Source organism: Lissotriton vulgaris, chromosome 1_1 (assembly GCF_964263255.1).
Source record: "Lissotriton vulgaris chromosome 1_1, aLisVul1.2, whole genome shotgun sequence".
Classification (NCBI taxonomy): domain Eukaryota; kingdom Metazoa; phylum Chordata; class Amphibia; order Caudata; family Salamandridae; genus Lissotriton; species Lissotriton vulgaris.
Genome location: NC_141685.1, coordinates 534,942,455 through 534,970,165, shown reverse-complemented (window position 1 = coordinate 534,970,165; position 27,711 = coordinate 534,942,455). Strand labels below are relative to the sequence as shown.

Below are 27,711 nucleotides of genomic sequence, written 5' to 3'. Positions count from 1 at the left end.
GATACCATTAAGGAGAGTTCGTCACTCAAGCAGAGTAAGGGAATGGAATAAACAAGCACTGAAAACACACAATTTGTTAAAAGTAACCATTATAGTGCGAGACCTCTCTCTCGCCGTCCACCCATGTGTACCCCCCGACTCGTGCCCTGTCAGGACTCGTCTCCAAGAGTATCCCACACATTCCCCCTGCAAACTCTACCAACTACTGATCGTTTTCGCCCCCTGGGCCCTGGTGCAAACATCACCCGCCCCTTTCCCAGTCCTGATCTCCCGTGGGGATCCCACAGAACATCTTCCCCACTTCAGACCCTCTTTCCTCCTCTGAACCCTGCTCCACACACCACCCCAACTGCGCGTCTCCACAACACACCCCTTCCCCTGCCCTCTCCCCCCGTCACACACCTCCCCAGCCAGGCCCCCTCTCCAGCTCTCCGATCTCCCGCGCCCCCTCTTACCCTCGAAGTGGCCCACGCCTTTGTTCGCCCTGCGGGCCTTGGGTTGTTCGGGGTCCTTGTCCGCCATGGCCTTGGTGCTGCATCCATCCGAGTCCCGGCTCCACTGCAGGGGGTGTGTGACTGTGAGCAGCTCCAGCAGGGACCGCGCCGCGAGCAATACAGAGCAAGGGGGCCGAGCCTGGGTGACAGTGCAGGGCCCGCCCACCGCTACAGGGGCGTACCTCAACACTCCTGCGTGCCCACCACACCCACTGCTGCCACGGGTAGCGGGAGGGAGCCTCCCCTAGCCCCAAATAAAAGAAATCGACTCACCTGCACCTTGCGACGGCGGCACTTCTCCGGTCTCCCTCTTCGGCATGGGAGACCGGCAACGTCGACGGCGGCAATCTCTTGGGCACTTCTCCGGTCTCCCTCTTCGGCATGGGAGACCGGCAACGTCCTCCGCATCTCCCGGGGCTCCCTCCAGGCCACGGGAGCCCCGCGTGGGCCGCCATACTTCTCGCCGTCTTCCTTCTTCCCCCGGGCTGCGGGGGGCGGGCACTTCCGGCCGGCCGCGCTAGGATTGGCCGGCCGGCTAGTCACTTTCGGGTCGCGGCGGGCAGCGCGGCGGCCCGTCTCTAGCTCAGGCAGGCGGGCGGCGGAGTTTCCCGAGGAGTGGGCTCCCTCGCGGACCAGCAGTGACGTCCACGCAGCTTCACCAATCAGGAGCAGGATAGTCACTGGTGCCGGCAATGCCGGACCAGATTCGGGGGCGTTCCCGGCTTTTGGCTGACGTCGCGTGACGTCGGCAAAAGCCAAAAAATCTCGGGAACGCCCCCGAATCTGGTCCGGCATTGACGGACAGGCCCATCGTCCAATGGCTAGGCTCCATTTATGGAGCTAGCCAATAAATGACGGGGGCCGTTCCAAAGTACACTACAATACTCATTAGGTTTTCGCCTGCGAGAAAAAGCTGCGCAGAGCGCAGCTTTCGCCAGGCAAAACCTAAAAATTGTGGTTTCTGTCTAGGACAATTTCATCTTCAGAAGCTGCAATATACAGCAGAACAGGCTTTGTACATGGGCCTCCAGATCCATGGCGGGGACATCTTTATTGATGCCTCAAATCCGAAGGTTATTACATAAGGATCAGTTTCCGTTGTCATCAAGCTCATTCAAAGCACATTACTGTTCGGTAACACACACATATACAGTTTGTCATGCTCATTCAGTTTGAGCAAAATTTGTTTTCAGGGGATCTATTCTAGTTTCTGCTTTGAAATGAGTGGCCATGTTATGCATGAAGGCTTTAGCAAATGGGGCCTCCAGATTTACAGGAGAGCTGACTTGTTCATCTTATATTTTGTGGCTGTAAGGGTTCAAGTGCCTCCTTGCTGCCTGATTTGGTCTGTTGAAGAATGTATTTTATGGTTGTTTTCTTGCCAGGTGTCAAGACAGCTGGAGAGGAGTCAAGAAATGTCTGCTTGTTTGTTGGATAAGGGTAGTCTTTGCATATGTGCGAAGAAGGTCCAGTGGGAGAGGGGCAGCACTCAGGGCCACATATGCACTGTGTAGGAAGGGTGCTCTTTCTGACATGGAAACTCCCACTTTTGTCTGGTATTTGTTGTGATTTTGACTGGAAGAGCACTGAGTTTCTGCTAACCAGGTCCCCAGTGCCAGATCTCTTTCCCAAAACTATGCTATTGTTTCCCCAATTGGCAACACCTTTAGTACCCTCTGTAAGTCCCCAGTAAATGGTACCCCTGGTACATAGGGTCTGAGGCACTAAAAAGGGTCCCCAAGGGCTGCAGCACTAATTGCGCCATTCCCAGCGACCAAGCTCATGCAAACTGCCACTGTAGGCTGCGTGTCTTGGTACAGACAAAAGTGAAAACCCGACATGGCACACAGCCTATGTGCCATGTCTGTGGACACTGCATGCAGTATAAGTCACCCCTATAGCAGACCTTATAGGCCTAAGGTACTACATGTGAGGGCATAACTGCATGAGCAGATTTTTCCCCTGTGCTGGCCAGTTCAATTACTGCCAGTACAAATGATCAGGGAAGCCATTTTAAAGCTTGTGCTGGACACTGGTGAATACGATTTCCCAGGCTACATGATGTCAAAATAGGGATGTTTGGTATCTTGTATTATTAAACCACACTGATGCTAGTATTGGATTTATTAAAACATGCATACAGAAGGCGCATTAGAGGTGCCACCTAAAAACCTTACAGCTACTGCTGAACGGACTGTTTTTCGCAAGCCTGCCACCAGAGACAAGTTTCGGAACACCAAGGGTGAGTGCCTTTGCTCTCAGGAGGGGAGAAACAAAGCCTGCTCAAGCAGAGGGTGTTTACACCCCCTCCCACAGGATGACCTGCAGATTAGCATTCCAAGGCAGGAGAGCTTCAAAGAGCCCACCACCTCTGGTATGCAAATAAGGCATTTCTCAAAGGAGAGGATACTGCTCCCCTTTGTCCAGAACCCTTTGGCACATGGGCAGGTGGAAAAAAGTAGCTAATCAGACAGGTGTGTCCACCCTCAGGCTAGTACCAGCATGTGGAGACGATTTTTTAAGTTAGCCATCTTGGTGATGGCAAACTTAGGAACTATGCAACAGGGTTGTGCACACTTCCCAGAGGAAGTGGTCATATAGGGGGCATAGTAATCCAAGGCATAGGTAGCTCAATTGCTACAACCCTACACTCGGCATTTAGGGGAGCCAGTAGCACCCGAAAATCAGATCCTGCTGACCTACGAAGAAGAGCTGCGAAAGCAAAGACTGAAGAAGGAACACCTGACCTAGCCCCAGTCCTGCCGGCATGCTTGCTGTTCATATCGAATTGCGCCAAAGTTGTCTTGTCCTGCAAGCTGTTGTTCATCCAAAAGCCTGGGAGGACTACCTGCCTTCAACAAAGACACAAAGACTCCACACCCGCCAAAACCATATGCTGCCAAGGACCACGGCACCTGAGCCCCTAGTCCAAGTCGAAGTGGGCAAACAGTGTCAGCATGGCCCCAAAATCCTCAGGAGACAGAGTCCACTTTGGTTTTGCCTCTCGTGAACTCTGTGTGCAGGCCCTCTCAACCTGAAGTGCTCCCGGACAAACAAACCAGACACCTAAAAGACCCTCTGAACCCAGCTGCCCCGGCCAGAGGGCCACCAGTGTCCACAAGTCCCCTAGCATCAGAAGACTTGAACCCTTTGGGGTTTGTTCTGCCAGACTTGCCTCCCAGTCCACACCGGCAGCCTCTTTTTGCGCAGACTGATCCCAATTGAGCTCCTGACGCTGTATTGCACCACTGCATTTGACCGCCCTAGTGCCGCTGGAGGTGACCCGCTGGTGCTGCCTTGGACCTTGCCCCATACGCACCTTAAGTTCAGGAGATTGGTCTTGTAAGTCGCTGTACTCTACCTGAAATTCATACTTGTTTTTCCTCAGCTAGGATAACATTTCAACTTCTGAAAAATTTACTGACGACTTTTTAAACACAAAAGTATTTCTCTTTCAAAATGTACTTACTGGATTGTGTTGATTCTGGTGTCTTAACATATATAACAATACGTGTTTTTAATAAATTGGTGTTGAACTCCTTATTGAGTCCTGTGCGTCATTTATTGACCTTGTGTGTATTTTGCAGATGTCTAACACCCCTCTCTGATAAGCCTTAGGCTGCTCAACCACGCTACCCTGTAGAAGCGCACCTTAGGATTTCTAGAGCAAGCCCCTGTCTACTAGTAAGAGAATAGCTGGATTCTTTAAACAATATACCATTTTTTGGTATATCATACAAAGAGACCGCTTTCTACACACCGTAGCACGTGTGGGACAAGGACAACTTTGATTTGTGATGTACGAGGGCCCCAAGGAATCTTGGAGGAACCTCACCTACCTGGTCAGACCATCCAAAGGCCAAGCTGAACCAAAGGTGGGTTTGAAAACAGAGGAACCGTCTCCCAAGTTTCAGTTGGACTGCCTGATACTGCAAGGACCAAGGGACTCCACAACAGAACCTTGCTCCGTGGAGGAAAAGGGTGGAGCAACCACACTACTTATTGTGCTGGGCTTCGCAGGCTGAAAGAACAGAGCAGCACATTCAGCTAAATGCCAGATTCCACTTGATGCCACAACTTCACCTGGGCATTCGGGGAAGAACTGGGTCATCTCCGGACCGTTCTAACGTCACTTCCCGGCAGCCATTGTTTTGTGTCTTAGTAAGCAACAATTGAGGTGGATGTGGTGCGTTTTTGTTGATACCAAGATGGATATGACCCCAAAAATCTGAGTTTGGTAGCAATCTGGTCACAAATGCCTTATATCGCAAGTAATTTATGTCTTTCTCGACTAAGCCTTTGTGTTGGACTGGTGATACTCCAGGAGAAAGTATGTCCATCAGACTTTTGAGAGATGCATCTTCCATTACTTTGGAGCGCAAGCTGCCCACAAACAGGAAAATAAATTCAGCAATTTAAATTGCACAAATGAGTACAAATGAACCCCAAAATGACTTCTTCAGAGGAAACACTCAATAGAATAAAAGCCGGGAAGATGTTAAAAAATCTTGAAAATATATATAATTTTTTTTAAAACTTACTTAAAGATTGCAGGGCCACAAGCTTTTTCAATAAATAAGCAGAAAAAAGGCTAAAGAGAACCAATCTGTGCACCATGCCCTCACAGAAGTGTTGTAGGTTTCCTATTTAAGGGGTATTGACCACATAGCGTAGTGCTTAACGTTAAAAAAACTTTGTAAAAATGTTCAGCTAACTTCCACGTTGCACCGGAAAAGGAGTTTGAACACAGGAGTCTGAGAAAATTACCATGCTAGATAATCACTTTTTCCTTTGCTCCCTTACTAGCCCCATATTATATCATGTAGTATGTGACTCTTGATTTGTACACCTTCTCATCTCACTTCTTTTTTCCAAGAATTCTGCTAACACAGAACAAAAACATTAATATTACAAACTGCAAGCAAGAGTTAATGTGCACTTAACTTTGAAAGGATAATATCACTATTAATACAAGAAAGTAGCCAGAAATAACATGGGGGATCACCATGTTGCAAAATAACGAGTTGATTGCAGGCTATTAAAAAAATGTATCTCCGGTAAAGATTCCAGACATGTAAATCCCAGCACCTTCTATTATCACGTGATCTTTTATACCTAAAGAAGGGAATGACATACCTTTTCTGGAGTTAATTTCACAAGTTCCAAGTTTTCCATGCTGTGGCGCCGACTTAACCTGGACCTGGATCCTTCAGGGGGAAAAATACATTAACTATTTTATGTTGGTCATCTCTAAAGTCGTTTTTGCAGACTATAAATTAGGTCATCAACTGCCCCTTTACAATGTGCCAAAAGAGAAAGAATTGGAATGCCAGTGTACATTTTTTAAAAGCCAATGATTCTCACATTGTATTCAGAGAATTAAAGTTGCAAATGTGTCACTGGGGAAAATCGATACACTTAACTTTGTTATAACATATCTATGTTTTTGTTTCAACTAGGAACCAATATTTGAATGTGTCGTATTCTGTTGCTTCCACAAAGATCTTCTTACTGGGGAAGAGTTTTTCTGAGCAAAGAGGAAGGAGAAACACAAGCAAATTACCTTATTTTGTTAACAGAGACGCTCTGCTGCATTGTCTTTCGCCTATCCTCTAAAGTTTCCAAAACATTTGAAGTCACTCCCTTAACAAGTAAAGGTGGAGGCATATATTATCCAACAGTATCGACACATTAGGCAATTACTGAAAATGGTGATGGCAGTATCTGGACTTAGAAATAACCTACAACACAAGCTGCAAACCTTCTGTTCAAAAAGCCTGCTCTTTTATCGAGTCACAACTGAATTCTAATACAGATACACTCGCAAATTCACCGAACTGCCAGTTGTTCTATTGAAGTGTCTAGAAAAATGCTGTGCCCTCTTTAATGAAAATTAGATTGTGATGCAAGTCCACTATGGCATGTGTGAATTGGATGGGTGATGGCAGGTTCTTTACTAGCCAAATTTCCAAATATGAGATGGTGTCAAACTACTGGCAGTGCAAGTGAGCATCTACCATCAACAGCATGTTAGTTCATGACTAGTGACGAGAAGTGAAAAGGGAGACATGGTACTAATCACTTTCCACCATAAACCCCAGAAGTTGTTATCCTACGATCATGTGAAAAAAGTCATCTTGCAGCTGAAAGTGCCATGCTTATCAGCGGGCCATCGTTCTACATTTTTAGCGGTTTCCTTTGAATTAACTGATTTAGTTGACTCAGATGCATATTGGGCCACACTAAGTCTTTTATTTTAGGTGTAAATACCCAGTCTTTGTGTTCTTTTTTATTTCTTGATGAGATCTTTTATCTAGTCTGTTTTTTGAGGTGGCTTTTAGATCAACTGAACAAGATCACTAGAAGACACCAATCAAGCAAATGATACATACCTGGAAACCTAGTTCTCCTTCAGGAGAATTACCACTGAAATCAAGCAGAATTCCAGAGCACTGTTTACAAAATCTACTTACTACACTTTTACTGAAGATAACCCAAATGCGAATAAACAAATTTTTAACAGACTATTGGAGACTATTGCTAACTTTTCTGGTTTTGGCTTAATTTTGGAACTCTTGTCAATTTGATGAATTCTTTATAGCCTTAGACCCTAGTTCCAGAAACATTTGTGAAAACCAGCATGGATCTCAAACATCAAATATCTTTCCTCGGTGCAAAACGATTAGGTTACTTACCCTGCAAACATCTGTTTTTGGTATGTAGAGCTGTGGATTCACATGCTTTTTATATTCCTGCCATCTAGTGCTGGGCCAGGATGTTTACAAATTGTTTTTCTACGAAGAAGTATTTTCCAGTCACAAGGTAAGGTGACTCCCCCTTTAGTGATCGTGCGCATGGGCATCTACTCCATTGTTAGATTGTTTTCCCACAAGAGGGTGAGAATGAAGTAAGTGAGTGTAGACAGAGATGCCCATGCATGTATTACGTAAATAAAAATAACTTCAGCAACCATAGGTGTCCGGGGAGTAGAGGGGGCACATTTGAATCTACAGCTCTACATGCCAAGCACAGATACTCAAAGGGTAAGTAAAAAATCTGTTTTAGGTAAGTGTGCGGTAGATAAACATGCTTTGCTTAGACTGTATAGGAGTACTCTTCCCAAAGCGGGTGCTAACCAGTGGACGTTGCAGTTGTTTGAAAAAGTGTTTTTAGCACTGCTTGCCATACATTAGCCTGTTGACGTGCTAATACATCCACAAAACAATGTTTGGTAAATGTGAGTGGTGTAGACCATGTAGCTGCTTTACAAATGTCAGCTATAGGAATGTTACCTAAAAAGGTCATATATGCTCCTATTTTATGAGTAGAATGTGCTCTAGGAGGTATAAAGTTATTTTGGCTTTGGATACATTTAACAATCCATCTAGAAATACCAGATTTAATGATAGGTTTTCCTTTATGAGGGGGAGAATGAGCAACAAAAAGAGGTTTTGCGAAAATCTTTTGTTATATCAATATAATATAATAATGCTCTTTCAACATCTAATGTATGTAGCACTCTCTTATTATTATTATTATTATTATTATTATTTATTTTGTAGAGCGCGTAGTCACCCGGGGGTATCCCAGCGCTAAAAAAAAAAAAAAAAAAAACCTTAACCTGATTCTGCTACCGAATCAGGTTAAGGGAAGAAAACAGGTAACTCAACTGATTGGTAATATGAAAAGCAGAGACTACTTTTGGAAGGAACTTTGGGTTAGTTCAAAGAACAACTCTGTCTTTATGAAGTTGGAAGAATGGTTCTTTTAAGGTTAGTGCCTGAAGCATGACACATCTTAGTGAAGGGATAGCAATCAGGAAAGCAACCTTCCAAGAAAGGAATTACAATGGTTAAAAGGGTGGACCCATAAGTCTTCTTGGAACAATACTAAGGTTCCATGCAGGTGGAACTGTCGAGAGTATTACTCTTTTAAAGCCTTTCATAAAAGCTTTAATGACTGATACTTTGAATAGAGATAGATGTTGGCTGTTTTGAAAGTATGCAGCTACTGCTGCAAGGTGTAGTGGTATGGATGTGTAGGAAAGGCCTGAATATTGTAGATGTGATAGATAACAAATGATTTGTTATATAGAAGCATCTAATGGGTCAATGGTTTGCTTATTACAATATATAACAAACCTTTCCTATTTTGCTGCATGGCATTCTCTAGTGGTAGGCTTTCTTGTTTCTTTATGAATGGTCATGCAATCTGGTGGTAAAATTTAGGTATCCAAACTCTGACTTCCGGAGCCAGATCGCTAGGTTGAGCTCTTTGGGATGTCTCATTTTTCTATGTTTCTGAGTAAGGTTTGAGGGGAGGTGAAGCTTCTGATGTTTTAGAAGTTTTGTGAACCACGGTTGACGTGCCCATGTGGGAGCCACTAGACTAAGGGTTAGGGATGTTTGTCTGAGCCTCCGAACCAGAAATGGAAGAAGAGGGAGAAGCGGAAAAGCGTAAGCAATTATCCCTGACCAATTTATTCATAGGGCATTGCCTCTGGATGGAGGATGTTGGAACCTGGAAGCAAAGTTTGGGCTTTTTGAGCTCTCTGCTGTTGCGAAGAGATCTATTTGAGGAAACCCACATTTGTGGAAGTATGGGAGGAGAACTTTGGGGTGGAGTTCCCATTCGTGGACTTGCTGCCGCATCCTGCTGAGGAGGTCGGAAAATTCATTGTCCGTCCCTGGAAGGTGTTCTGCTAGCAGTTGAATTTTGTGATGTATTGCCCAACGCCAAATGGTCTGAGAGAGGCGTTTAGGAGTAAACATTGATGCTATAATTAAAGTCTATTCAAAGCTGAAGGCCTAAGCACTTGCTCTTGTCATTCGATATGACTGATCATTAAGCACTAGTGTCCCACAGTGTGAGAAAGGGCCTCTTTTCCATGGTTAGCCCCCGACTTTGTGCCTGGTTTTGATGTGGTTTGAAATGTAGTCCACAGGGTCCCTGCCAACCAGGTCCCCTGTGCAAGTGCTCCGTCCATAAAACAATACCCCTATTGGTACTTCTGCCTCCTGTAAGTCCCTAGTAAATGTTACCCTGGGCATCTAGGGCCTGGCAGCTGCAGATGAACCCTTGGAAGCCCCTCACTAGGACAATACCACTGCCCATACAGCTTCCATTCCCCTGTGAAGACAAAACGACAGAGTCGGAGTGGCACCCTGCATGAGCAGATATGCCCCTACAATAGTGGCCAAATACTTAAAGTGCCATGGGCTGGGAACTTGGCAACTCTAGTTCCACAGCACCATGATGGCTTTACTGAATGTAGGAGTATTTGGTACCAAACTACTCCTCCCAATAAACCCACACTGATGCCAGTGTAGGATTTATTGCCCCATGTACCCAGATGGCACCTCAGAGGTGACTACTGAATCATCACCAACCCTGGTGTGGTCTCTGACGGGCTGTAGGCAGCCAGCCACCCCCAGACACGTTTCTGGACCCCTGAGTAGAGAGTCCATGCTCTCTGAAACCGGAAACAATGCACATCCTGGGCAGAGGTTTCATGCCTCCACCCCCTTGATGGACCAGTGCTCGAAGAGAAAAGCTTTACAGGCCTGCTGCCTTTGAAATGCGACACCCAGCCTCTGTTGCTAGCAGCAGATGGCAGCCCCTAGTTTACACCCCTACTTTGGGTTGGAAAATCATCAGGAACATTCGAAATGGTAGGAGGTGTGCCCACCTCTGCCAACCCCATCCTAACGTAGGGGAAAGCGAGGTGAAGAACAACTTTCAGACCTGCACTCTTCAAGAAGAGGACCCCTCCAATCAGGGCTAGGTCTATGCCCCCTCCTATGGGAGGGTGGCATAACAGAGGGTGTAGCCACCCCAGGTAAGGTGCCTGTTTGGCCCTACCTGCTACTCCCATAAAACGCCTCATAAAATTTGTATTTAGGGGGTTCCCCCACACTTGACCCTCAGATCTGCGACAACCTAAGAAGAGAGAAGACACCCTGCAGCAAAACACAACAACTGTCTTGGCCCCAGCCCTACAAGCTGTCTCCAGCTTCTACAACCCTGCGACCTGTGTTGCAACAACGACCTCGAAAACCCCTGGGAGGACTGTTGCCTTCAATAAAGACTTCAATCTCCGGAGGATAGCAGACCTGTCCAGAAGAAACAGACTTCAAAGACTCTGGATCCAGGCGGACCCGCTTCCCCAGCCAATTCTGCACCCAATGCCCACTGCCAGAGTCTGAGTAGCTCACCTGCGCAGTGAAGTCTCCTGGCGATCCTGACCTAGTGTCCAGCGTTGGCTGACCTCTCCTGCCCTCCATGACGGCGCCTGGAGTGTGAATCCAGAGGCTCCGCCCGACCGCGACCGGCTCAGGAAATAAGACTCCGATGTCCAAAGGCACCCAGGCAACCGAAGCCCCTGGGCCTCAGTGAGAAGAACCAATGGTGCCCCTACGACCCCCTACATCCCAACTTATCTCTGCTGTTGTTGGTGGTCTTCCTAATGCAACCTTAGGTGCCACACCTTCAGCCTCTTTGCCGACCAAAGTATCCGCTTAAAAAAGCATTGGGGGCCCAAGGTCTAATTTACCCCCTGTACCCAGTTGTCCCTGTACCGCTGGTAGTGTATGTTCGGTGCTGCTTCGTGGGCCCCCGTGCTAACCCCCAAAGCTTTGCCCCTGCAAACGATTTACTTACCTGCAAGCTGTGTGACTTCAGGCACCCCGTCTCCATTGGAAAGCATTGGCTCGAACTACGATTTTGACCTCTGCACCTGCCCCCCCCCTGTGCCGCTTGTGGTGCAGTCTTGGTAATTACCTGACCCTTGCTGACTTTTGACTCCGAAGACTGTAATTGTAAGTTCGATACTTACCTGTTTAAACGCATTATTGTTTCCCCATAGGATAACATTGGACAGTGTGAAAAAGTTTCGAAGTGTCCATTTTTTTTACGTGAAAAGTATTTTTAATCAAAAACGTACTTATCTTATTACAGAGACCTGGGTCTTAAAATAAAGTACAAAGTATAATTTTATAAAATTGGTCTGGATCTCCTTCTTGAGTTGTGTGTCCATTATTGATCATGTGTGTCCAATAAATGTTTTACACTCATCTGTGTTAGGTCTAAGGCAGCTCGCCCTCACTACCACTAATAGAGCACTTTCGATTTTGTATTAAGCCCTGTACACATTTGGTGTACCCCTGGTCTGTGCACAGTATTACCACCTAGTGATAATATCATATACAGAGCCAGTTTCCTACACACACACACTGGAAAAGGATCTCCACACTAATTTTAGAAAAATAAGAGGTATTTTTTTTATAAATATTTTGAACTCAAGAACTTCGTAGTCAGATAACTACTTTTTTCGTAATAGACTTTTGACACTTTTTGCAATGTTAACTAACAGTGCCTTTTTACGTGTAATGATTTCCCAATGGAGAAAGAAAATTTACTGCATAAATATACTTGCAATGCGTTTTCGTGGGACCCCTTTTGGTTGTGAGGTGGTAGAGGGACAAGGACGAAAGTTCCAATAGCAGATCAGATGTATCTGCCCTGGTGAGTACGGGGGCAGATGTGCTGAATGGATTATTAGCCATGCACACTACACAGTAGAAGGAAATAAGGGAGGGGAGGGGGTAACACCTGGAAATAAGCTGAAATGGGGGACTTGGGCACACATCTGGGAGTTCCCAACAGGGGGCTTGGGTGCAGAGTGTTTGTAGTCTTTAGGCTCTTGTGCGTCAAGGCGCTCATGGTTGTCGGTCAGGACAAACTAGAGTGAGCAAAATAGGACAGCTGGGCCCCTCTCGGTACTGGCATATGTGGTGCTGGCATCCCTAGTAGGCTGGTTGTCGGTGATAGTCATTAGAGTACGGACTGGACTTTCAACATGCTTAGGTCACGGAGAGAGTCTGGTACTGTAGATATTGGTGCAGGAGGGCTCGTGGAGGTCCTAGTGTCTTTAGGCTTGGCAGGAAGATAGAACTGACCTCCTTGAGTGAGCAGACCTACTGCTCGATGGATAGCAGCTTTTTTAAACCGGACGTTGCAGTCGGTGCCTGCCCGCTGCAGTTCCTCTACTCTAAGGGAGATGCTGGCTGCTGGGGGAAGTGCAGGCAACCCTCCTGGGCGTGTGAAGGATGCACAGATGCAGGAAGTGTCAGGTCTTTACATTTGTCGAGTGTCTGTATGACTGTCAGGGTTTGGCACCAACTGCCACCCAGGTCTTCAGTTTTTGCAGGGGTCGGCTCATCAGTCTCTAAATACTAAATTTAGGAGAGTGGAGAGCAGTAGCCAATGTGCTACCTACCCTTGGAGTCACTATGCCCCCAATATGACCACTTTCTGTGGGAAGTGGGCATAATCCTGTCACAGTTTACTAAATACTGCCATCCCCAAGATGGCGGAATTTTCCTACATGCAGCTCCCTTTAGGGGTGTGACTGACCTGGGTGTGCTTCAAGCCTACTTTGCATAGTAATTCCCTGCCTGTCCTGGTGCTAATTAGGCCACAGGACAGAGGGTGGCATCTCCCAGGTCTGGGGATGCCAGGGTTGCATATACAAGGTGGTATGGCCTTGAAGCCTTTGACCTGGATATGCCCATTGGTAGCCATCCTGTTTTGAGGAGGGGTAAACATCTCCTGCCGGAGCAGGCATTATTCTTGACCTCTGAGAGCGGGCTCTTACCTCCTGGGGGTCAGACACACTTATGTGGTGGCAGGCTGGACTGGAGCAGCCAGCACACTAGTGGACTAATAAGTTTCAGGGGAGAACCTCTAAGTGCATGTATTAATAAGTGGGTTTATTAACATGAGATGTGTGATACCAAATATCTTTGGTTTCAGTGAAGCCATCATGTAGCTGGGGAACCCGTAATCATAAGTGCCCGGTATGTATACTCAATATGGCTTCCCTGTTCACTGAAACGACTTGGACACCACAGGAGCATATCTGCTCATGCAAATATATCCTCGCATATATCCTCACTTGTAATATAATGCACCCAGCCATAGGGCTTTAAGGGCGGCTGTCGGGGTGACTTACATATATTGCATGCAGTGTCTACAGGAATGGCACGCAGTGTCTGCAGGAATGGCACACAGAGCCATGTCGTGTGCTCCTTTATGTCTGCACCATGTCACGCAGTCTGCAATGGCAGTCTGCACGAGTGTGGTGTGGGGTCCCGTAGGGTGGCAAAATACATGCTGAAGCACTAAGGTACCCTCTTTAGTGCCCATGCCAAAGGTACCAGAGATACCATTTAAGGAACTTACAGGGGTGCTAAAGGTATTGCCAATTGAGGGAACAATTACACAGCTTTATGGAAGGAGATTCGACACTGCAGAACCAGATAACAGGAGCCCAGTGCACTTCTGTCAAAACCGCATCAATTTGTAGGCAAAAGGAGGGGGTGACCATGTCAAAAAGGGGTACTTTCCTACAGCCTCAACATGCTTTTTCCTTCTTAAAACCCTTAAAGTATCCGGATACTCATTATTTCCAAAGTCATACGTGTCATACATCAAGTGGTAACACAGTCTATTACTGGCCATATACTGCAAAGTTGTAGGAAGGTGGCTCTGTATATACTATACCAAAGTGAGGTAAAGTGTGCACAGAGTCCAGTGGATCCCCAAAGGTAGGCAGAGGCTAAAGTAGATAATACCGCACTCTCTATTTGCGGCAGTGTGGGCAAGCAGTAAGGCTTTATCAGAGGGTAGTGTTAAGCATTTATTGTACACACTCAGGTAAGAAATGATGTCACCCAATCAAAGACTGAACTCAGACCAATTTGTTTGTATAAACATTATTTAGTTGTATTTTATTTCTGGAACCAAGCAAGGACTGGTGCAGGTAAGTTAAATAATACTTTGCAAAAACAATACAGTTGAATACAGTTGTATGTACTTGTTTTGTATACAGGTAGTTCAATTATTTAGAAATAGTTGAGATTACTTTTCAGTTACTTAGAAGGTACTGTATGATTACTCTTTAGATTACTTTTCAGATTACTTTTCTTACTCCGTGTGATATGCCTAGATATCACACTGGGACATTTCCTAGATAAAAGGTAAGTAAAACAGTTTATCTCAAAACACAGTTCCTTAGGTTCCCATACAAAACACCCTCCACAGGAAAATAGGGTTATCGTTTTGCAGGTAAGTAAACTGTCTTGAGGGGTGAGTTTCAGGGGTTAGAACAAGGGTTCCCCCAGAGTCAAGGTGCACTCTCAAAACACCCACAGCAGCACTAGGGTGGCTGGGTGCAGAGTGCTGAGGCCCAATGTTATCCAATGGGGGAAAGGAGGCTTCCGGTTGGTGGCTGCTCACAAACCTAGGGGTCCAGAAACCTGTCTCGTGGTGGCAGGCTGGTGTGTACCAGTCAGGGAACCCACCAGAGGCTGGTTGTTTGTCAGGGGGCATCTCTAAGATGCCATCTGAGTGCATTGTATAATACGTCGCACACTGGAATCAGTGTGGGTTTATTATGCTGATAAGTTTGATACAAAACTTCCCAGAATTCAGTAAAGCCATTAAGGTGCTGTGAGTTTGTAATGACAAACTCCCAGACCATATAGACTTTTACGGCTGTACTGCACTTACATTGTCTAAGAATGCACTTAGACACAGTACCACCCATCTAGAGGAGTGTCTTACCTATACCATAGGCAGTGGTTTGCAGGCATGGCCCACAGTTATGTATGCCATGTCGACTCCTCAATTTCTTTCTGCACCAAAACACGCAGCCTGCAATGGCAGTGTGTGTATCAGTTAAGGTACAGGACCAATGCACAAGTTACTTACTTGTGTAACGATATATCTGTAAGAGACATTAGTTAGTGATAGATTCCTTACCTTAGAATAACCCCAGGCGTTAGACTGGATCCAGAAAGTTTTCGTCAGCAGTAACCCTGCGATTTGGTAGGAGTCGTCGTGAGGCTCTTTGTACGTCGTTGGCGTCGTAGTTGCTGAGATGACGTCGCTGGAGCTACTTAGACGCGCCCATGCGCGCGGACGTCAGTTCTGTGCACGACTTTCTATGTCAGCAACGCAGAGCCATGCAAGATACTGACCACTGGTGCATTGAAACTAGAGCACTGAAAGGGATGACCTTAACCCTAGAAATCAGTTAGCAGAACGGGGAGGGTGGGTGGTGAGTAAGGAATCTATCACCAACTGATGTCTCTTACACATATATCGTTACACAAGTAAGTAACTTGTACATCTGAAAGAGACACATTAGTGATAGATTCCTTACCTTAGAATAGATACCCCAGCAATACCAGCACCGGTGGTGGGTGTGCGAACAAAGATCACACCAGAACGTCACGGAGAACAGTCCGGCCAAAGAAGCAGTCTCTCCGGACTTGACTGTCAAGGCAATAATGCTTAGTAAAAGTGTGCAGCGAAGCCCACGTGGCTGCCTGACAGATATCTTGCAGGGGGACATCACGTCCCAATGCAGTAGTAGCTGCTGTCGCCGTGGTAGAATGGCCACGCAACCCAACCGGAGGTTCCTTTTTAGCCAGAGAATAACAGGCTTTGATACACAAGACGACCCAGCGGGAGATAGTCCTCTTGTGGGAAGGAGGCAGAAAGAAAGCTGGCAAGGTGATAAGTCTGCCCAATGTGAAAAGCAGTGACAACTTTTGGCAAGAAGGGCAGGCGAGTGCGAAGCACAACCTTGTCCGGATGGACTGATCGAAAAGGAGGGTTACAAGAAAGAGCCTCGAGCTCACTCACGCGCCTATCGGAGGTGATGGCAACCAGGAAAGCAGCCTTTAAAGTCAATAAACGAAGAGGACAGTTGTGGAGCGGCTCAAAAGGAGCGCACATCAAAAAAGTAAGTACAAGATTTAAGTCCCACTGTGGCATTACAAACGGAATAGGAGGGAAAAGGTGAGTAATGTCTTTGAGAAATCTATTAACAGGGGACTTGAAAAGAGAGGGCTGATCAGGAAGCCTTAGAAAGGCCGAGAATGCAGAAAGGTAGCCCTTGATAGTGCCGAGGCCAAGGAAAGAAGGATCAAAAGGACCTCTGAAAGAGATACAGAAAGGGGATCCACAGCTTTTGCTGTGCACCATGCCACAAATTTGTTCCACCTGCAGGCGTATACAGATTTAGTGGAGGGACAACTGGCTGCCAGAATTACATCACATTTCAGGAGGCACACTTCAGGAGGCAAGTCAAATGGAACCAACTGTCGCCGCTCAATCTCCACGCATGTAGGTGGAGTCTGGACAGGTTCAGGTGGAGGACCGTCCCCTGCTGCTGCAACAGAAGATCCTCACGAAGAGGCACTTGGATCTGGGGAATCTACGCTTCTACTGAGTAGCTCGGATACCAAACTCTTTGATCCCAGTATGGTACCGCAAGAATGACTAGGCCCCGGTCGGGCCTGATCTTCTTCAGCACTCTGGGCAGAAGTGGTATAGCCGGAAAGGTGTACAATAGACCGCAGCTCCACTCGCGACAAAAAGCGTCGCCGAGCGAGTGCAGCCCTGGAAATTCAAACTAGCAGAACAGCTGAACCGCGTTCTCTTCGGTGGCGAATAGATCTAACCAAGGCTTTCCCCATTGTCGAAAGAGACCTTGCACCACCTCCGAGTGAAGATGCCACTTGTGATCCATCAGGCACCGGCGGCTGAGTTAGTCCACACTGGCGTTCAAAAGAACCTGCCAGGTATTGAACTGTCAATGAAATGCCTTGACGTTCCAGCCATGTCCAGAGGCGCAGAGCCTCCTGACATAGGGTCCACATCTTCACCTCACCAGGTTTGTTGCAATACCACATGGCGGTGGTGGTAACACCTGCACCGCCTTCCCCTTGACAGAGGGGAGGAATGCCTTCAGTGCAAGAAGGCTCGCCCGAAGCTCCAGAAGGTTGATATGGAGCCTGGACTCCGCTGGAGACCAAAGGCCTCTGATGTCTGCCTCTCCCATGTGGCCCCCCCCATCCCAGGATGGACGCATCCACCACCACTGTGTGCTCTGGTTGGGGAAAGGAGAGGGATCTGCTGTTGACCCAACGCTGATCCATGAGCCACCACTGCAATTGTAGTGCAGTGCCTTCCGAGTTTTGGACGTAGTCGGATAGGTTCCCCTGATGCTGCGCCCACTGGAACTTCAGGCCCAATTGCAGAGCCTGCATATGCCATCTGGCATGGTTGGTGAGCAGGATGCAGGAGGCTATGAGGCCCAGCAGCCTCAAGGTCGTCCTGACCGAAAGGGCCGAGAGATCGGAATCATAGCCCGAATGTCCCGGACTGTGTTTGGGAGGATAGACCAGAAACTGCGCTGTGTCCAGAACCGCTCTGATGAAGAGAACCTTCTGAGATGGAATCAGGTGCGACTTTGTCACGTTGATGGCGAACCCCAGCAAATGCAGGAGGTCCGCCATCACTTTCGTGAACACCCAAGGGGTGCTTGTAAGGCCGAAGGTGAGCACAGTGAACTGAAAATGCTCCTGCCCGACCATGAATTGCAGGTAACGCTGGTGGGCCGGTAGAACGGGTATATGAAAATAAGCATCCTGCAGGTCCAACACTACCAACTAGTCTTGCGGGTCTAGGGCAGACAAGCTCTGAGCAAGTATGAGCATCTTGAACTTCTCCTTCCAGAGGAAGCGATTGACGTTCCGAAGGTCTAAGATAGGACACAGGCCCTTGTCCTTCTTTGGAACCAAAAAGTAGTGGGAATAACCACAACCATCTGGCGTCGGAATGCGCTAGATGGCCCCTGTGGCCAAGAGGGCCATAACCTTCTGCTGGAGAAGTGCCAAGTGATCCCCCAACATGCAGTAGTATTGTGGTGGCATGGCTGTAGGGGTAGTCTCGTAGGGGAGGGAGTAGCCCCATCGGAACAGGAACAGAACCCACCTGTCCGATGTGATGGTGCGCCAGTGGTGGAGGTGATGGCGAATCCTGCCACCCACTGGCGTCTGGTGGGCAGTTTGGTTTGGAGGCAGCGGCTGCAGGAGGGGTGGCTGACTGACCCGAACACTAGCCCCATGGCCCGCCTCTGCGTGTCCCACGCTGGCGGCTGCGCTGAGACTGTTGCTGTGCAGGCGTGTAGCTTTGAAACTAACCTGCTTGGGTGCCCCTTCCTTGGACACGAAAAGAGCGAAAAGCAGAAGCGGAAGGAGTGCGTGTGACCGAAAGGCCTAAGGACTTGGCTGTAGCCTGTGAGTCCTTAAAACGTTCCAACGCGCAGTCTGCTTTATCGCCGAACAGGCGAGTGCCATCAAAGGGCATGTCCATCAACGTGTTCTGGACATCCCAGAAAAGCCAGTCGTCCTTAGCGAGGCGTGACGGCTTAGCGCCACTGCCGTTGAAATCGCCCTGCCCAACGAGTCAGCAGTGTCAAGACCACAAGGGATGTGAACGTGGCTGTGTCTCTTCCCTCAGCAATAGCTTGGGAAAGGGTTGTCCGAGCCTCCACCAGACATTGAGGCAGAACGTGCGCAACCGTAGCCCACACAGAATGGGAATAATGGCCCAAGAGACATGCAGTGTTCACGGACCGCGAACTGGTAGAAGAGAAAATCTTCTTCTCAAATTGCTCCAGTTTCTTGGATTCCCTGTCCGGAAGGGAATGCGCTTGGGGACGCAGAGGCATGGACAACCAAGCTCTCGGGGAGCGGCTTGGACAACCAAGCTCTCAGGGTGGGGTGTTGGGAGAGGAAAACAGGGTCGGCCGGGCGATGGAGTCAGGCCACGTTCTTGTCTACAGGAGCCCCTGTGTTGGGCCTGGACCAGGTGTCCAAGAGAATGTCCGAGAGTGAATCGTTAAAGGGCAGTAGCGGCTCCGTAGTAGCAGAAGCTGGCCGAAGCAACTCTGTCAGGAGATTAGTCCTGACGGCCACAGTAGGGAGCTCGAGGTGGAGAGCCTCAGCTGCCCTACGCAACACGGTGGGTGTTGGGTGGGGGGGGGGGGGGGGGGGAGGTAAGTCGCCAATGGTCCTGGAAAGGGCGGTTAGGTCATCAGCAACTGAGTAGGCTCCCCACGAGGCACAGGGAAAGCGCCACCTGCACCCTTAGCCGCGTCGCGCGTCTGGCTAGGGTAAGGCGAAGAGCTTCGGCGCTTCTTCGACTTCTTATGCTTCGCCTTACCTGACTCCGAGTGATGGTGATGGCTCCGCGGCCGGTCCCTCAACCTACCTCTGGACCGGGACCTTGAACAGCTCGGAACCCACTCCCGGGGCTCCAGCCACTTTCTGGACCGCTCCCGCAAAGTTTTCGGAGCCATGGCCCGGCAGTGGAGGCACAACCTGGAGTCGTGGTCGCTTTCCAGGCAGTAGAGACACTCACGGTGAAGGTCCGTCACCGATATCGTGCGGGGACAGGCCGTGCAGGACTTAAAAGCTGGCATCCCGATGCACCTGTCAGATTGTTAATATACTTGAAAACAGAGACAAAAAGTCCCCAAAAAACTCAGTCAAAAAATGACTGGGGGTACTGCTCTCTCTGGATCTGCGCTTGCTGGCACGGAAAAAGAAAGAACTGAAGTCCGCGCACGTGGGCTTGTCTAATTAGCTCCATTGAAGTCATTTCGGCGACTACGACGATGCCTACCGACGCACAGGGGTACTGCTGACAACACATCTTTCCGGATCCAGTCTGACGCCTCGGGATATTCTAAGGTAAGGAATCTATCACTAACGTGTCTCTTTCAGATTCTCAATCACAGACCAGCCGCTGGTTCAGGTTTACTCAATTTTACCCCAGGCCTCAAAACACTCCTGTACTCGGACAGGCAGCCACTGGCTGAGATGCATACAATGCAGTTGGGCCCCATTAGCCATCTCTAATCTAATGCTTCTCATATCCAGTTCAATTCCCTAAGCCCAATGGCTAGGCACTTGCTTCCAATCACCTTCTATTGCAATTTAACATTCAAAGGAATGGGCAAGGACACAGCCGTTGTGTATTTTTTGCCTACAAGTACTGAGTGCTGGCACGACATGAGCTGACACGGTATCTTAACCCATCCACAAACATTAACACACAGAGCAAATGGACTCTACTTATGTGCTACAAACAAACACTAACCACATTTAATTATTTCTGAAAACACTACAAAACCCCAGCCTACACATACACCCTGCTACCCCACCTACCACACAATGGCACTTTCACTCACAAAACACTGCTCTGTCCTATACTACTAACAAAACCACACATCACGAACACAACACAAAGCCACATTATACCTAGCTTTAATCCATCCAGACACACTCCCTGTTCATACAAGGCACCAGCTCTACCCTCTACTTGCTCCTAACAGACCCTATAACTCTTCATCCACCAACACCATACTCCTCTTTTTACCATAAACACAACAAAGCAATCCTCGCACTCCACTCAACCACAAACCTCTTCCAACTAACAAAATCTTAAACAAACACTCAAAACATACACTCATTTCCAAAGCACCCTTTACCGTTCAACTTCCACTTAGCAACATTACTTCACTCAGCAACATTACTTCAGTTACAAATTCTTCACCGAAAATCACTACATCACATCTTCTCAATCCTCAACACGATTGCTATCCTCATATAGCTAATACCAGCACTAATGACACCTGCTACAAGATTAAATATACTGCTCACTCTTCTACAAAACAAAGTCACACCATCAACAAAGCAAAACCTCTAAACTGCCTACTAATAAATGCTTTATCACTAGCTAAAAACAAGCATTACATCTACGACCTACTTACTGACACAGCCTGACTTACTCTTCATTACTGAATCATGGTTGGGAGATGACATGACTCCAGTGTTGCATCGCAGCTGTTCCTTACTTTCATACAAAATCGTATAGGCAAAAGAGGAGGTGGACTAGCTGTTATATTCAAGCAAACCATACATCTCACTAAAGCTGATGAAGTTTCCATGCCAGATTGTGAGGTCTGCTTCACCAGATGCAACCCTACACCAGCTTCCTCCTATAACTCCCTTCTCATTTACAGACATCCGGAACACGGGGCTCACAGATCAATCCCCGGTGTCAACGGCAGGTCAGCCCAGCACCATGTGACTCTGGGCAATAGCTCGCTTAATCTTCCCGACGGCCTCCAGCACCTTCAGACCCTTAGGAGTGATGAGTTTGTGCTTCACAAATATACCAGTTTATACACATTTTTAAATGTAGTTTCATGCCTGATAACACTAAACTCCAGCAAATGAATTCTGGGTGACCTCAACATTTGGTTTGACAAACCCAATATGCCCCATCCAAAAACCATCACTGGCCTTGACACACTGAGCCTACATCAGATCGTCCACAAACCCATACAAATCATTGGACACATGCTAAATGTAATTTTTGCAAATCCAGAACTTGTTACCTTTCAAACGATTACTCCAGTCACATTGTCAGACCACTATTTGCTAGGACAAAGCAACACATCTAAAACAACCTTGCATGCATCCACCTATCGACTGTGAAAAACTCACTTTTGAAAATTTAGAAACCCAAATAACATTCAACACAGACCTAGACACAATAATATTCCCTTCATCTATACTACTATTATAAAGAGAGAACTGGCACCTTTTGGCCAGGTAAACTCGGGAACCACAGCGCCAATCTACACACCCGATACATCTATGAAAATGTCAGGGTGTGTAGTAGGACATAGGCGATATAAATTTAAAAAAAAAAGTAAATTAAAAAAATTACGTTTGTAAAAAAAGTAGTCCCCTGAAAGTTAGCGCCGGCCGGGACCTAGCGCTGGCCGTGACGCGACGACGTTGGTGCTTTCCGGTGCTTAGCACCGGCACTTATTTCCTGGGCCGGGTCTTCAGGCAATATCCACTCACTAAGCTTCCCTCTGTCTCCCCAGTGAAGCGCTGATGTGGGGCGGTAAATAAAATCCATGCCCGACACTTTTTTCCTACGGCCGGGTCTTCAGGCAATATCCATTCACTAAGCAGCTTCCCCCTGTCTCCCCAATGAAGAGCTAATTTGGCGCGGTAAATAAAATCCATGCCTGTCTCGATTCATTGCCAGCTTGCTTTGTCCGTAAAATATTTAAATTTGGACGTCCCGGCCTCCGGACCTATCATGAGGCACACGTACATACGTACACGCACAAAGAAGCCACTTTGACCCTGAAGCGGAAGTGGTACGCTCAGGACGGGTGAGACGATATTCATCATTCAGTGGCTCTCACTACAAACACTGGCCTGTAGCCTTTTTATTCTCTTCACGAGCGCTCCAAGCATTCCGTGCTATTCAGTGGAAGAAGTGTCCTTTTTCGGGTTGGTGAGCGTCAGAGTGTGAGCAGCATTAAAAGTGCACTGCATGCTGCATTTAAATAGTCGAGTAGGCCGTTGTATATGCCATTTATGCTTTCCATAAATCAGATTACGTGTATCACTTTTGCTTCTTGTACAGTAGTTATTTATAAAGCCTCGTCTCATGCCAGTAGTTCGTAACCTTTTTTGAAAACTAGTAGAAAGCTGTCCGGTCGCTTTTACTGAAAATGTTTCTAAACAATTCCTAGACGTTTGTGCAGCCTGCGTGTTTATACACTGATTTTGAGAGCACTGGAAAGGGGTGACATGGGGTGCTAAGAGTTATTTATTTTGTTTTGGGAGTGGAGCAAAAGCAAAACGCATTCAACTCTCAAAAGGCAGGCTGGTGCCATATGCACTTAACTAAAACAAAGTATTTCTTATTGGCACGAATTTCTGCTGACCAAAGGGTGCTGTTTTTCTCTACTATATAATAAAGAGAGAGCCCAAACCTTTGAGGGGGGGTGATCTCAGCACCAATCACAACACCCAATACAGTGTTGGAAAGGGCAGTTGCAGCAGAAGGACATAGTCTATGCAGGCGCCCACCATATACATTTAAAAGGTAAAAGAACCGTGCCAGCAAAGTAGTCCCTTGTGGGCGTGTCTGCGTTGTGCTGGGGGCGTGTGGTACATTCCGCCCTTCATGCCATGTCTCATATCGTGTACTGGGGGTGTGGGCATGTGCGGGGCGCGGGATAACGGAAAAAAAAGCGAGCGTTGTGCCCAATATTTCATTGTTTTTTCTTCCCAGGTTCGGTTCATTCCAGCTCCGGGTGTCCACCCTGCTCCCTTTAAATACTCCTGCACCCCATAATCATAATCCACCCGTACTCCTTAAAATACCCCAACACCCTTAAACACTAACCCATCTTAACCCTATAAATATAACCTGTACCCCAAAACCCAAACCTATCCCTAAACCCTAAAAATACCCCTGTACCCCAAAACCCAAACCTAGCCCTGAACCCTATAAATACCACTGTACCTCAAAACCCAAACCTACCCCTGAACCCTAAAAATATCCCTGTACGCCAAAACCCAAACCTAGCCCTGAACCCTAAAAATATCCCTGTACGCCAAAACCCAAACCTACCCCTGAACCCTAAAATACCCCTGTACCCCAAAACCCAAACCTACCCCTGAACCCTTAAAATACCCCTGTACCCCAAAACCCAAACCTATCCCTGAACCCTAAAAATACCCCTGTACCCCAAAACCCAAACCTAGCCCTGAACCATAAAAATACCCCTGTACCCCAAAACCCAAACCTACTCCTGAACCCTGAAATACCACTGTACCCCAAAACCCAAAACTAGCCAGAACCCTAAAAATACCCCTGTACCCCAAAACCCAAACCTAGCCCTGAACCCTTAAAATACTACTGTACCCCAAAACCCAAACCTACCCCTGAACCCTAAAAATACCCCTATACCCCAAAACCCAAACCTAGCCCTGAACCCTAAAAATACCCCTGTACCCCAAAACCCATACTTATCCCTAAACCCTAAAACTACCCCTGTACTCCATAACCCAAAACTTTATCTGAACCCTTAAAATACCCAAACACCCCAAAACATATACCTCAGTACCTCAAAACATGTACCCCTATACCCATACTTACCTTACCCAAACATAAAAAAAAACATGCTTTTACCATTCATGCATTTACAACGAATTTCATTGTAAATGTATGCGTGGTAAAAGCATATAAAATGTAATGCCATGCGTTATAATGGCATTGCGGAGTCATGGTACTTTTGTAATGAAAGTACGCGGAGTAATGGTATGCGGAAAGAAAGTTACGGAATAATGGGTGTTTACCCTCCCCGGTATGTACATTGGTGGCACGGCGGCCCACATCTCCAGCAACATACTCATATTTTTTCACCACCGATTTGAAAAAGGCACAGGTCTCTCTCATTGATGGGCAGCACCGACATACACTTTTAGACACACCTCCCGCCACAAGTTCTAGAATTGCGAACTTTAGAGCTGGGGAGCTATGTTCGAATCTTGGCATCAGCTCAACATTCTGTGATTCTAGGCAAATCGCTTTGTCTCCCCGTGCCTACCACAAATTAATGTGTTCTTCTGTAATGTAAATTGTGCTCATGCCATGTTGTCGAGGTCGCGATATATAATATTGCAAGGAAAAATAAAGTAGGGAAACTCGAGTTCACACACTACTGAACGCGCACTCTTAAGTACATCAGCAGTGCACTGTGAATCGGAGCGTTTCACAGGCCTGTCACAGATAAGAAATGCTATCAAAACGAAATCCTACAAAACAATATACTACTGGCCAGCAGCAATTCATACCCGGACAACGTCGGGACGGGCTGCTAGTAAACTATATGAGTGGCTACAGGAAGCTTTTGATATCCTTATACCACTCAGAATAACAAAACAGGACAAAACAAAACAGGCACCTTGGAGAAATACAGAACTAAAAGAGTTAAAACAGGAAATTATGTTGTTATGTTATATGCACTTGTAGTGCGCTTGATTACCCTTGGGTGTCCTGCTACTTAGTACTGGCCTGCCTAGAAAGCTAAATGGAGTACTACTGTGAGAAGATCCATGTTTTCAGGGTCTTCCTGAATATAAGGAGACTCAGAGCAGTTTTGAGGGAAAGAGGAAGCTCATTCCAAGCCTTCGCGGCACAATGAGTAAAACTCCTGCCTCCCCAGCTTAATTTTTTTGCCATGGGGACTTGCACTTGTTTAGCACTGGTAGATCGTAACATTCTCCCAGGGATGTACCAGCAAAATTTTTGCCTAAGTAACTACGGGCCAATTCCATTGATGGCTTTGAATACTATACAAAGGGCCTTGAACCGAGTTCTTTGTTTTATTGGGAGCCAGTGTAGCTTCTTAAGCTCTCCTCTAACGGAGACGAATTTGGGTGTACCGGACAGCAGCCTAGCCAATGCGTTTTGGACTAATTGCAGACTATAAAAATGTTGTTTTTGTAATTAGAGAGCTGCAACACCCATGGCTTAAAACAAAGAGCAATCAAGACAAACTTCACCTAGAGAAACGAAACAGATTCTACAAGTCCGCTATTAATAAGCTAAAAAAGGTACTATTCAGACAGAATTCAAATGCTAAATGTGCAAAAAAAGAATTTTACAAAATTGTCATATAATTTTGTAAACCGCAATGCATAGGAAGAAGTCATCCCATTACTAAAGAATACAAAGACAAGCTGGCAAATCAGTACACGACCAAAGCAGACACGTTGGACTCCTATTTAAAAACAAAGGAAAACCAACCAGCATCAACCCATTTCCAACCAGACCGTCCAAGAGTAGGCTAACCCAGCCTCTCCATTCCTTCAAACAAATATCACAAAGTGAATTTAGGGATCTGATCAAAGCAAGCAGGCTGGCCCTTCTGACCCTTGTCCACCACCCAAATATTCAAGAACATTTTCTAACCACCTCTGCTGCCACACCAATGAGAATAATCATCAACAACTCCTTAACTACAGGAATCTTTCCAGAAGACCTAAAAAAGGCATACATACACCCATTGTTAAAGAAAACTAACCTGGACTCAGTTGACCCCGATAAACGCAGACCAATTACAAAGGGATCTTTCCTCGGCAAACTGATGGAAACAGCAGCATTTGCCCAGATGTGATAAATCACTGACGATAACTCCATACTTTCGAATTCCAAACAGGATTCCGTCCAGAAAGAGGCAGAGAATCTGCCCTCATCGCCATCTGGGATGACCTTAAAAACACAGTAGACTGCACTGTGGTTGCTGAACTACTTCTCTTTGACCTCCCTGCTGCCTTTAACACAGTTGACCATGACACTTTAATCCAAAGAATCTACGAAGCCGGCATGGAGGGTACTGCCCTTTACTGGATCAGGTCCTATCTTTAAAACTGAACAAATGTCATCCATTCTCCACCTTTTTCATCTTAATTGTACTTCACAAAAGCAGGTAACCCTCAATGCTCCATCAGCTCACCCTTGCTTTTCAACATCTTCACAAAGTCATTACTGCAGTTAATATGCTAAAACTATGCAGATGGCACACAAATACTCCTTAAACTGGACAACCCCAAATACATTGGGAACTCACAAATCTTCAGTTGCTTCAGAGCCATTGATTAGTGGTTGACATGGAACCATCTCAGATTGAATTCTCCCAAAATGGAAATACGCACATATGAGGACTGGAAAAATTATGACCCACTTTGCGCCATGCCTGACGATTATCTCCTCAAATATTTAAGGGAGTGAGAATCCTTGAAATTACCATGGATTCCAAGTTATCAATGAATGCCCAAGTGGACAATTTAGCAAGATCAAGTTTCATTACTTTGAAAACTCTGCGACGCATTTTCCCCCACCTGGAATTGATACACAAAGTCAAAGCCACCATCTCTCTTGTACTGGCTTAACTGGATTACGCCAATGGCCTATACTACGGATCATCTTTATAAACTATGAAAAGACTACAACGTATCTAGTACTCTGCTGCTAGACTACTCCTACTTGTAAAGCCAAAAGCCCACATCTCCCCTGCCTTGAAGGCCCTACATTGATTTACGGGGATCAGTAGATCCACATTCAAGATGCTGTCTATCACCCACAAAGCAATACATGGAACAAAACTGCTTTTCATCAGGAATAAAATCACCAAATGCATCCTGACACTTCTAACACTTGCTGCTCCTGTTCATCTACACAGGCAGATCTTCGTCATTTACTTTTTTTAATGTCCTCATGTTGTGAAATTTTGGGATTTAGTTAGGACTCAAATTAATGTTATTATTAAAACTAACACCCCTCTTACGTCTGTAAATATTTTTCTCGGCAGCCTCTCTCCTAGCTTGAAACATACCTAAAGCACAAACACAGATCATTGACTTGTTAGCAGCTACTGCTTTTCAGCAGATCACAAACAATTGGAAAGATGCCT

At 46.6% G+C, this 27,711-nt stretch overlaps 1 protein-coding gene across 2 annotated transcripts in view; it reads right to left on the bottom strand.

Moving 5' to 3' along the window:
- The window catches only part of GPSM2 (G protein signaling modulator 2), a 466,273-nt gene that overhangs the window by 88,161 nt on the left and 350,401 nt on the right, over positions 1–27,711 (bottom strand). For both annotated transcript variants that reach the window (XM_086953900.1, XM_086953901.1), the window contains one exon: positions 5,631–5,701. In XM_086953900.1, coding sequence (XP_086810026.1) covers positions 5,631–5,701 — 71 coding nt within the window. The remainder of the gene's footprint in view (positions 1–5,630; positions 5,702–27,711) is intronic.